We start from the raw sequence: 12655 nt of genomic DNA, 5'->3' as shown, positions 1-12655 counted from the left end.
GATTCAGCTCAACGAAGACAACGAAAAGCTCCTCGAAGAGCATCTACAGCAGCGACAACTTGGATGCCGCTAGTCAGGAGTTGGGGGATGCTTCCCCCGTTCCCCCAATCGGTACGCAGATCCAGTTCAATGAGATCCGTACGCTGAAGCGTTCCCAGCAACTGGGCGGCAACTCGGTGCTGGATATTGCCGGTATACGCGATCCACTTACGGGCCGTGTCCTTACCATTGGGGAGGCCATTCAGCTGCGCATTCTGGATGTGCGCACCGGCGAGATGCTGGTGGGCGATCGTCGGATCACCCTGGAACAGGCCGCCGATCAGGAACTGATTGATGCCCAGCTGGCCAGGCAGCTGCTGCAGCCGGGAGCAGGACGCGATCCCAGCGGAAGGGAGCTGTCGCTGCTCGAGGTGATCCAGCGCGAGATCAGCGAGGCAGAGTCCGGCTACGAGACGGCGGAGAAGCGCATCAAGGTAAACAGCGTAGTCACGACGGAGGCGGTGGGAGTGGGATCTCCCGAGAATCCCCGTAATATTGCCGACGCCATTTCCGCGGGGAGTGTGGACACCAAGACGGGCCTGTACCGGGTCAAGTCGGGGCAGACCATCAGCCTGGCGGAGGCCTACGAGCGCGGCTACCTCATCCGGCACGAGTCGGTGACAATCAAGTCGAATGCGCTGTGCCTCAGCGATGCCATTGCCCACGGGCTGGTCGATGCCGCCGGCTGGATAGCGGACCGCAACTCCGGCGACAAGTTCCGGCTGGACTCGGCCATTGCCAATCAGCTGATCGATGCGAGCGTGCGCGAAGTGGTGGACGCGAAGCGCGACGTGAAAATAACACTGCAGGAGGCCCTGCAGTCGGGCGTGCTAAACGCGAAGACGGGCCGGTACGTGAACGAGGTGACCAAGGAGAAGCTCACCTTCTCCGAGGCGCGCAGCCGGCAGCTGATCGTGAAACCCTACACGCTGAAGGACATCTGTGACCTGAACCTGCTCGACCGGCAGTCCGGCCAGATCACGAGTCCGATGCGTCGCGAAAAACTGAGCATCATGCAGGCCATCGAGGCCGGAGTGCTCGACGGCAATCAGCTGAAGTGCATCACGAAGCGAAAGGGGGAGCTGGTCACCCTGCAGGAGGCCATAGCGGATGGCATTGTCCTGCCCGCGGAGGGCAAGTACCGTGACTTCATGACCGGCGAACTGATCACCATTCCCGATGCCGTGGAACGCGGCCTGATCAGCTCGGTGGCGCAGCGTTCGATCTTTGATATTGACGGGTTCAAGGACCTGCGCAGCAACGACTATGTTAGCTTTAATGTGGCCCTCGCGCGCGATCTGCTGCGGCGCAAGAGCACAGGCTTTGCCTTGGAGACGGCCGGTAGGGAAAAAGATAAGGAAAATGACAGGGACAGGGACAGCCAGGGGGTGCCCCTGGAGGTGGCCGTGGGCGAGGGTCTCGTCCGCCAAGAGGTGTACGAGATGTTCAATCGCGGTATTGGCGTTCATAATGCCAGCGGCCAGGAGCTGAGCGTCTTCGATCTGGTCTATCACAATCTGATTGACCCGAAGACGGGCTACCTGCTGGACCCAAAGTCGGGCGACGGGGGGGAGACAGTGCCTTTGGACACCGCCATCGAGCGGAAGTTCATTACCCCCGAGGGGGCTCTCCTGCTGAGCAGTCTGCTCAACATAACCCTCACCACGGAGACGGTGACGCGGACAATCAATCGGTATGTGACGATCCGCGCTGGCTCCCAGGAGCCGGGCAGCAGCGCAAGCGTAACCGTAGGCGACAGTGTGCTGCTCACCTTCACGGAGGCAGTGCGTCAGGGCTTCATCGACGAGGACAGACAGCTGTTCAAGGACCCCAAGACGGGCAACATTTACTCGGTGCAGCAGGCCCTCAACTACGGCCTGCTGGTGCCCGACAGCAATCAGACAGTTGCCGGAGATAACGAACCGCAAGAAGACCAAGTCGACCATCACGATTGTCACCAAACAGATCCTGCCCGAGGCGGAGCCCATCAAGCTGAACACCCAGCAAACGCACACCAAGTACGTGGAGAAATCCGTGGAGATACCCATCTCCCAGGAGATGGTGAGCACCAGCAGCCGCCAAATGCATCAGGAGCAGAACGTAACGGAGCGACAGATCATGGAACTGCCGCCAGGTGGCTGGCGTCTCAAGGATGCCATCGAGCAGCGGCTGTTCAATCCCGATTCGGGTGTGTTCCATGTCCAGGGCACCGATCGGTTGGTCAGCTTTGAGGAGTGCATCGATAAGCAGATCATCAACAATCTGTCGGTCTCTGTGCTGGATCCACAAAGCACCACACACAGCGACAAGCTCTCTGTGAAGTCCGCCTTCGAGCGGAAGATCCTGGACAGCTATGGAAACTACACGAACAGCCGCCAGCAGGTCCTAGGCATGCGCAGTGCCATAGACGAGGGCAAGATCATACTGGAGACGGTGCCCGCCACGCGGGGCTCAAACCAAAAGACGATCCTGCGCATAACGAGGGTGAACAACATGCCGGATGTGCTGGAGGTATCCACCCCGCTGAAGGATGCACCGCCCAAGTTTCTGGAGGTGAGAACCTGTCAGCGAGAGCTGGCCTCGCCCGAGCCCTTGCAAATTGCTCCCGGGGCCATCTACGATCCGTCCACAGCTCTGGTGATCTTCACACAGACCGGGGAGACGGAGAACGTCTTTGATGCGGCCCGCCTGGGACTGATCGACGAGCAGCTGATCAAGATAATCGATCCCACCACCCGGCAGGAGATTTCCGTAACCGAAGCGATTGCACGCTCTGTCTACGATCCGCGTACGGCCACCATACTGAATGCGGAAGGTCAGCCCGTGGATTTGATAACAGCCACTAGGCTGGGACTTCTCAGCGTGGTTGGTGCCCCACTGGTGGCCGCTGAGGGAGCTCTGCGAACCGTGCGCTTTGTCACAGATCCGCGCACGGGCGAGCAGATACCCGTGGAGGTGGCCTACGAGCGGGGAATTGTCTCACGGGATCAGCGCTCCTTTGACAGCCAACCATCGCCAGTGCACGAGGAGAGGGAGAAGGACAAGGACAAGGACAAGGTGGTGGTGCTGCAGAAGATGCGCAAGATCATATTGAAGCCGAGGGATGCCTTGCGCAAGGGCATCATTGACGAGGAGACCTGCCGGATAATGGAGGACACTAAAAACTTTACCAGCCCCCAGGGCGAGGTGATCAACATCAGCGAGGCCCTGAGCACGGGTCTGATCGATGGCCGTCGTGGCCAAATCATCGATCCGCAGAGCAATCGAGTGCTGAATATCCGCCAGGCGGTGGAGCAGAAGATCATCGACCCCGAGCAGACGAACCACATCCTCATGCCGCTGGCCAAGAGCCTGTCCGTGCCCAGACTGGCCTCGCAGGGTCTCATCGATCCGCAGAGCCAGACGATTGTGCACCCGGAGAGCGGCTATCCCCTGAGCATACACGAGGCGATCGTCTGCGAAGTGCTGGACCCACACTCGCGGCTGCAGAAGCCCGAGAAGTGCACGCTAGAGGAGGCCATCGAGAAGGGTATAATCAACGCGGATGAGTCCACATTTGGCTACAAGAACAAGACCCTGAACATAACCGAAGCCATTGAGGCAAAGCTCTTTGATGCCAGCTACGATCAGCAGAAGCCCAAGGTGGACATTCCGCCCGTGGGCATGATATTTCCCGTGGCCGTGGAACGGAGTCTGGTGGAGCCCACCAAGGGTGTGGTCCTGTTTCCTTGGGCCAAGCTGAAGCCAGTGCCCCTTAAGCAGGCCGTCGAGGAGAACTTCATCATGTCCATACCGTACGCACCGAAGCCCCACGCCATCGAAGTGGTGGCCGCCCTGGAGCGAGGCCTCATCGATGTGGCAGGCCACACGATGACTGTGCCCGCCACTGGCGAGCGTCTGTCCCTGCGCCAAGCTCTGGAGACCGGTGAACTTGTGGTGAAGCATCTATCTGACTTTGTGGTCACCCAGCGGCCCATCCCAAAGACAGAGATCATGGAGACAGTGCGAGCCGTGCACACGGTGACCACCAAGACCATTGAACTGATGCAGGGCTATGTGCTCGTCTCGAACAACGAGGTGCAGAACGTCCACACGGGCGAGCTGTGCAGCCTGGAGGAGGCCAAGGAGCAGGGCATCCTGCGTGAGGAATCGACAACGCGTGAGACAAAGGCAGCCGTTGGCGAGGATCCCAGCAGTAGCAGCAGCAGCAGCAGAAGCAGCGATCAGCAGACGGTGGAGGTCGTGGAGGAGCGCACACAGACAGTGGTCGTCAGCTCGGACAGCCACAAGCAGGAGATGCAGGTGGTCAGCACCACCAAGTCCACAAAAGAGGTGCCAGCACTACCACAAACCCAATTGGAGACGAAGGAGCCATCGAAAACCCTGCAGAATGTCAAGGATGCTGCCAAGTTGGGTGCCCTGGGAGTTATTGCAGCCCCCGTCCTGGCGGGCGGAGCCATCGTAAGCGGTGTCAAGAGTCTCATCAAGTCTGTGAAGTCTCCCGCGGAAGATGCCAACAAGTCCAACAAGGACAAGCCACAACAACCTCAAGAGAGCTTCATTGAACAGGAGCGTCAGCAGCTCCAACCAGTGCCAAGTGAAGTCGATAGACTCCTGGACGAAACGCAGACATTTATCAGTACCACAACTGCCAATTTCATAGCCAATGAGCAGCAGCAGCAGCAACAGCAACAGCCAAAGGAGCAGCCCCAAGTGGAGGTTCCTTCATCCGATTCAGATGTGGAAACGACAAGCACACTGACAACCACAACGGTCACAACCATAACTACCTCAAAGAGCGCAACGGAAACGACCAGTGAACCGGAGCCAGATATTGTGGTGGAAGAAGTGGAGACTGTCCAGGAGGAGAAACCAGTGCCAGAAAAGACGAGGGCATTGGAAGAGCCAAGGGCAGAGCAGGTTATTAAGGTAACTGAAACGATCACAACAGTGACTACAAAGGAGTCTGATCCAGAACTAAAGGATGACACGATCACAACAAAGGAGCCTGTTCCAGAATTAAAGGATGCAACTCCGGAGAAATTGAAGGAGAAGCAAGAACAGCCAGCAGCCGAGACAGATCCGAAAGCAGCAACTCCAGAGATTGCACAAAAAGAAACAGTTCCAGAGGTTGCACAAAAAGAAACAACTCCCGAGGCAGCGAAGAGGCAACCCATTCCCGAACCCACAAAGGAACCTACTCCACAGCCAGCTGAAAAGCCAGAGCCCAAACCGAGAACCGCTCCAAGAGAAGAGGTGCCCGAATTCGAGCCTCCTTTCGTAGCTCCCTTGGCGCCGTTTGCAGAAGGCCCCACTGACACACAGGCAAAGGTAACCGAAACCATAACTGAAATTCAAGAGCAGCAGCCAATATCAAGCTCCCAAACTGTGACGACAACTGTAACGACCACAGTAAGAACCGTCGAAGAGCAACCCACGGTTGAGATCGAAGTGACTGTGCAGCCTGAAGAGATTGTGGAAGTGCAACAGGTACAGCCATCCGTTCCAGAGCCAACAAAAGACGATAAACCCGATGAAATTTTGGAAGACTCTGCTGCGAATGCCACCGAGCAACCTTCTACCATAGTTGTGGAAGAAAGAGTTGTAACGGTGGAGGAGCCAACTATCACGGAATCCACAGTAACCACGACAACAATTACCACCACCAGCAGCAGCACAACAACAGCAACAACCAGCGAAGATCAGCAGGAGGAGCCCCAGCAGCAGGTGGAGATTGTGGTAACAGAAACTGTGAAAGAAAAACCTGTGGAAGAGCAAGAGCTGCCCATCAAGACAACCGAAACAGTGACCACAAAGACAATCATTGGCGGTGAAGAGAAGAAACCTCAAGAACCGGGACAACTGGAGCAAATAGTTCAGCCCCCGACGACTACGGATAAGCATCAGACAGTTGTCGATTTCATTGAGGGCGAGAAGACACCAGGAAAAGGCAGCAACATTCTGCAGAATGTCAAGGATGCCGCCAAGCTGGGAGCCCTGGCCATTGTGGGTGCGCCTGTGCTGGCTGGGAAGGCATTGGTCGATGCACTCACAACTACAGAATCCACCCAATCCCCATCCCTTTCACAAAAGGGACCACAAGAGAGCCAGACCCAGACCCAGAGCAGCAGCACAACAACAGTGACGACAGTGACAACTACTTCCACGTTGACTTCGTCGGAGAGTACGCCCTATGATGAGTCTCGCGATGTTGTGGCCGAACCAACAGCTCCATCATCAGCAGAGTCAAACATCAAACGGGATGTGCCCAAGACACTGGCCATTGGGGATGCCATTTCCCAGAAACTAATCAGTCCCGACGAGTGCCAGGTGATCGTGGACGGGGAGCAGCAAACGGAGACAGTGTCCACGCTGCTGCGGGAGGAGCAGCTGAGTCCGCTGGACGAGGTGCAGATCATTGATGACAAACTGATTGTGCTGCAGCAGATATCCTACCTGGTGGACGTGGACACCGAACTGACGGCCGAGCGGCTGAGCGAACTGAACATTTACGACACGGAGAATCAGTACTTCATCGATCCCTCAACGGGCCAGAAGATATCCTTCCAGAGTCTGGTGTTCGACATGAACATCTTCAATCCCGAGTGCATTTTGGTCAAGAACTTTAGCACGGGCAAGTACGAGACTTTGACGGCGGCTCTGGAGCGTCCATTGCTGGACAGGCACACCGGCCACATGGTCGATCCGAAGACCGGGAAGAAGATCCCCTTCTTCGAGTGCATTGCCCGTCAGTGGATCATCCGCTCGAATCCTGAGGTTGAGCGACCGGCGGGCTTCGAGAACGTGTCAATTGACGAGGAGACGGGCCATGTGGTGCTGGACGATGGTCGGGCTTGCTCCATTGTTGACGCCATCAACAGTGGCAAGCTGGACATCCAGTCGATATCGGTGCGCGACCCAGTCAGCGGCGAGGTAATCCCCCTGCGTATGGCAATCGAGTTGGGGGTGGTCGACATGCAGTCGGGCACGGTGATAGACATACAGACGCTCAAGGAGATACCCATGGAGGAGGCCTTCCAGCTGGGCTTCCTTGTGCCCGGCGCACGAAAGCCCATCTCCCTGGAAGCGGCCGTGCGCAAGGGTCTCTACGACCCGGAGACGGGCAAGCTCTTCGACTCGGAGAGTCAGAACCAGGTGGATGTGCAAAAGTCCATCGAAATTGGTCTGGTCGATCCAAAGATCTCTCTGATCGTGGACACAATGACCCAAAAGGAGCTGAAGCTGGACTGTGCCATCGAGGATGATCTGGTGCTGCCGGCCACGGGCCAGATCAAGGACAGCAAGAACAATACGCTCGTGCCCTTTGACCTGGGCATCGAACAGCGTCTGCTGAAGACGGACAGCGTGACGTGGAGCCTGCCGGAAGTGCTGCAGCGGGAATACTACGCGCCCAGCACCGGCAAGGTGCTGAATCCCGTCACTGGCGAGGAGATACTCCTGCAGCAGGCCATCGAGATGGGCTTTGTGGAGCTGGAGACGACGCTGGTCAAAGATGCCGAGCATGACAGGATTGTGCCGGGCAAGGAGGCGGCCAGGGTGGGGCTGCTGGACACGGTGCGCGGCACCCTCAGCTCCCCCCACATGAGCCTCGATGAGGCGTTCGTCAAGGGCTATCTGATCAGCACCAAGAAGCCCCTGTCGCTAGTCGATTGCCTGCTGCGTGGTCTGTACGATCCTTTGACAGCCACCTTCACCATCGACGACGACAACAAGCAGCTGGACCTCAAGTCCGCCATTGCCCAGAAGCTCATCAATCCCGATGAGCTGGTGCTGCTCGATCCGAAGACCGAGTCGATTATCTCGATAACCGAGGCCATTGCCAAGGGCTATCTGGATCCCATTGGGGGCTATGTGATTAATCCGTATGCCTCCACCAAGCTGTCGCTCCACGAAGCCCTCGAGAATCGCATCCTCATTCCGGCCAAGCGCAAGCGCAGTCTGCCCGACGCCGTCTACCGGGGTCTATACGATCCGAAGACGGGCCAATTCAGCAACACCATCACGCGGGAGAAGCTCACAACCGAACGTGCCATTCGTAGGGGTATACTCGATCCCGATTCGACGGTCGTCCGCCTGCCGTCCGGCCAGATTATTCCCTTTGGCGTGGCCGCCGATCGGGGCATTGTGGACAGCCAGCAGGGCACCGTGAGGGACGACGAGGAGAAGGCGATTGACTTCAAGGAGGCCTTCGATAGGGGTGTCCTGGTGGAGGCCAAGAAGCCGCTGCGCCTCATCGAGGCTGTCGTGAAGAATGTTTACGATGAGGTGGACGGACACTTTGTGGATCCCAAGTCGGGCGAAAAACTGAACTTTGCCGAGGCCCTCGACACCAATCTGCTGGACGAGCACAGCGTTCAGATACGCGACTTCAAGACGGGCCTGTACAAGCAGCTGAATCTGACGCATGCCAAGGACGCGGGCATCATCGATGCCCAGAACGCCAAGCTGCTGTACAACAACCAGACCATGACCCTCAAGCACGCCTTCGACATTGGCATCCTGATGGACGTGAATGCGCCCATCAGCCTCCAGCGGGCCATACATCAGGGACTATTCGACGACAAAACCGGCAAGCTGAGCGATCCCCGCAGTGGTCGACAGATCACGCTGCTCGAGGGCATGCGCAGCTTCGTCATTAATCCCCATCTGCCGTGCTACTTTGACGAACAGACAGAGCAACTGTACAGCCTCAGCGAGACGTGCCGCATGGGCATAATTAACCGCAGGGAGGGGGTCTTTAGGGAGCCGGACAGCAGTAGTTTTGTGAGTCTGGGGGAGGCCCTCAGTCTCGGCCTGATCGTGGACATTGAGAACGCCGGCTTTGGGCTGTACGAGCTGCTCTCCATGGGCTTCTACGATGTGGCCACGCGTAAGGTTCGGCATCCGGTGACCGGCCGCAAACTGAACCTGAACGAGGCCTGCGTCGAGGATGTGGTCAGCCTGTCGTCCAGCCTGGTCAAGCACCACGCCACGGGCAAGTATCTGCGGCTGGCCAATGCCATCAAGGAGCAGCTGATCGACGATTCGAGGGGCTGCTATAATCTCGGCAGCTCCGAACAGATCGATCTGCAGACAGCCCGGGCACGGGGTCTCATAGTTTCCAACCGTCGCCTGCTCAGCCTCGAACTGGTGCTCCGCCAGCAGCTGTATCGCCCCGAAACGGGCAAATTCTGTGATCCCACAACGGGTGAATATCTCGACCTCATCGAGGCCATTCATGCAGGGTTCATAGATCCCGCGAGCACCGTGTTCAAGAACCAGCTCACCGGCAAAGAGCTGCCCCTAACCGAAGCCATCGAAAACGGAGACATCGACGTGTCCAAGGGCCGCGTATTTGATCCCAAATCGAAATCTGCCTACAACTATGATGTGGCACTCGCGCGCGGTATACTCGTGACCATCGTGCGTCCTCTCACCGATCGCAGCGAGGTTGTCCGTCGACAGGACAGCGTCGAGCTGCTCGGCCAGACGCCCGTGAGCGTTGTGATCAGCAAGCCGCGCGAAATGTCTCTCGATGAGGCCATTCGGTACAATATAATCGATCCCAAGACGGCGCTCGTGCGCGACTTTGATAGCTTCAAATTCCTGCCCTATGCGGTGGCCCAGGAACGCGGTCTCGTCGACACCACCAAGCGCACACTAGTCGATCCGAAGGCCCTTTACTTTGCCTTCGATCCCACGCTGATTGTTTATGTGCGCGAGCCGGTCACCTTTGACCAGGCGGCCGAGTCCAAGAGCCTGGATTTGGCAACCGGAATGCTAAGCTATGTGCCAGCCGGAGGATCCGCCAGCAACAGCAGTGATGACAGCGCAAACGATTCACTGACTGTCATCGAGACGCCCAGGGTATACACGCTCAAGGAGGCCGCCAGTGCGGGCATTGTGGATCCCGATTCGGCCCTGGTTAAGGATCTGGCCAAGGCGAAGCTAGTGCGACTGCCAGAGGCCTTCCGCAAGGGCCTCATGGATGCCAACAAGGCCAATGTGCTGAACACACAAACCTCCAAGCTGTGCACCCTGCAGGAGGCCTACGAGAGCGGCCTGATCTGCACACCCAAGCGGTCGTTCGGTCTGCTAGAGGCCATCACCTTCAACCTGTACAATCCCACGAACGGCTGCCTGGTTGATCCCTTCCAAATGCATCCCGACATCATTCGACGCAAGAAATTCACACTGGCCGAGGCCATTGCCTCGGGCCTGGTGGATCCCTCCTCGACAGTGGTGCGTGATCCCAGCTCTGGGGTCATCCTGCCACTGGCGGCTGCCATTGGCAGCGGCCTGATCGATGCCACCGCGGGCCGCCTGACCATCAGCGATGCCCAAGAGCCCAAGCAGAACATCGATCTGGTCAGGGCTGCCGAGAAGGGTCTGCTGCTGCCAGCCGAACAGAGGGTAAGTCCAAGTCCAGTCCATCGTATGATTTTCCAATCAATTTCCAATCACAAACCGATCGTTCGAGATCACGGAAATTACAGAACCAACAAAATTTATTTTAATTCTAAAGCTTTGTTCGTGGCATGTGTTTTTTTTTTCTTTTGGTATATTTTACGAATACAAATTGTATTGAAACATTTACTTTTTTGATCAGCGCGCTGTCTCTATCTAAATCTATATCTATATCTCATCAGACTAACCCAAACAGATGTGAGAGAGAGTTTCGCTTCTTTCAACTGTTTCGCTCAAACAGTTTCTCTTTTTGTTGTGCAAATCATATTTATTATTATATATTATTTTGCAAATCTCTTATATTGCAGCGCATGGCATTCAGTTTTATGTTCTATAATCGATACTCGACTCTCGTACATATATATCGTTTAATTCCGCTGAGCTGAGCTCTCACGCTTTAAGCAGGCCACAGATCACAGACCACAGATCACAGATCACAGCATATAATGTCAGCAGATCACATACCATATCCACAGATCAGATCCATCCATAAATCGTACTATCGGGCGAAAGAAATGCGTCGTCTCATACTCCTCCAAACATAAATGACGTCGGCAATAAGACAACATACTCAATCAATCAATCAATCAATATTCAATACTCTATTCTATATATACTGTCTATAACACTAGCATACAACACTCTTCACACCACCTCCCATATCTACATATATCCATAACATATATCCAAAGACAATTTAATAATAAGATGTGTAACGAAGAAGCCCCAAAACGCTGCAATCAAAGTCCATCAAATACCTAGATATTGCATCAGTAATAAATTCCATTTTAATTTTGAATAAAAAATTTGAAAAATTTTGTTGCCTCATGCAACATCTTGGTACTTGTGTAGCCTTTGCCACAATGCAGCTCTATTCCTGCCTGGCTCTCCCGTGCTTTGTAGCTCGTGGCCTGCAGGAAGAGACTAAAATGTACAGCAAATAATGCAACATCTTATTATTAAAATGTCTTTGCTCATAGCCATGCTCTCGTCCTATTTCTATATTCCATTATACTCTGCTATCCCCCATTTGTATCCTAGGGAGTATCTTCTTTATCTTTCATGTAGGCTCTCCTCAACCAGATCAGACTGTGTGGCTGACACTTGCAACCTTAGTGTGTGGCTTACAGTCTAATCTGAGTGTGTTTAGTTGCTATCATTTGCTCTTAGTTTTGGACTAGCGTAATGTTCTTTTACTATTTTCCATCCCCCTCCAACTAGCCCAGAATTTAGCTATTATTTATCCATACATTTTGTTTAAATGCCAACTTTTCTACCTATTTTTCAGCATATATACCATACATATATATATATTTTTTTTATATATTATTTCGTTTGCAGTTTTTTTATTTGAAAATAAAAACAAAGATACCAAAATTAACCCTAACCGAAAAACCCATAAAAAACCAATAAACAAAAACCAAACTGAAACCAAAAACCAAAAACATTAAACCGTAGTTAGTGCCCACTAAAAGTAGTATCCCCCAACCCCCCAACTAGTGCTTGTTCCTAGTAGTAGTAGCTGTATTAGTAGTACATATTATTTAGTAATATGAGTAATCATTTGGTGTTTGTGCGTCTTTATTTTTATTATAATTATTTTATGGTTTATGTTGAATGCTTTTTAAAACCGCTTTTGCCCCAAGTCCTTTTGCTTTTCGGCTGCTCCCAAAAAACAAACAAATTGTTCTTTCAGCTTTTATGTTTGTGTTTCCTTTATATATATTTTGTGTTCCATTTATCTATCGACCTATATATATATACATTTACATATATATCTTTCAATGAACCCCCCCACCAATATACTCTAGCGACCTGTAAATCGAGCCAAGAACTTTTTACAAATATTTCTATCAGCATTCTAATGATGAACTTTTTATCTCCCCACCCCCGTCGACATGTACCCTTTTTATGTCTATATAGCAAGCAGTATTCGAAAAGTTCAACATGTGCGAGGAGAATGTCAATGATCTGCTGAAATGGGTCACCTCCGTCGAACAGAAAATCTCAAGTGTTGGAGGACCTCGCGAGAAAATCGATGAGCTACGCAACCAGATCAATGCCCTCAAGGTGAGTGTTACTGCAACTGGGGCAGTAGCAGCACCATCCTTTATCCTTTCGTAAACCCTTCTGATACATGATTCTCGTT

The 12655-nt window shown here is 53.9% G+C and overlaps 1 protein-coding gene across 1 annotated transcript in view; it reads left to right on the top strand.

Moving 5' to 3' along the window:
* LOC111075371 overlaps positions 1–12655 on the top strand; it is a 44197-nt gene that overhangs the window by 12775 nt on the left and 18767 nt on the right. The window contains 3 exon segments of the mRNA XM_041592122.1: positions 2–1946; positions 1948–10452; positions 12430–12576. Of these exon segments, the coding sequence (XP_041448056.1) occupies positions 2–1946; positions 1948–10452; positions 12430–12576 (10597 nt within the window).

This window comes from Drosophila obscura, unplaced genomic scaffold (assembly GCF_018151105.1).
Source record: "Drosophila obscura isolate BZ-5 IFL unplaced genomic scaffold, ASM1815110v1 contig_17, whole genome shotgun sequence".
Classification (NCBI taxonomy): domain Eukaryota; kingdom Metazoa; phylum Arthropoda; class Insecta; order Diptera; family Drosophilidae; genus Drosophila; species Drosophila obscura.
This window is presented reverse-complemented; position numbering and strand designations above follow the sequence as displayed.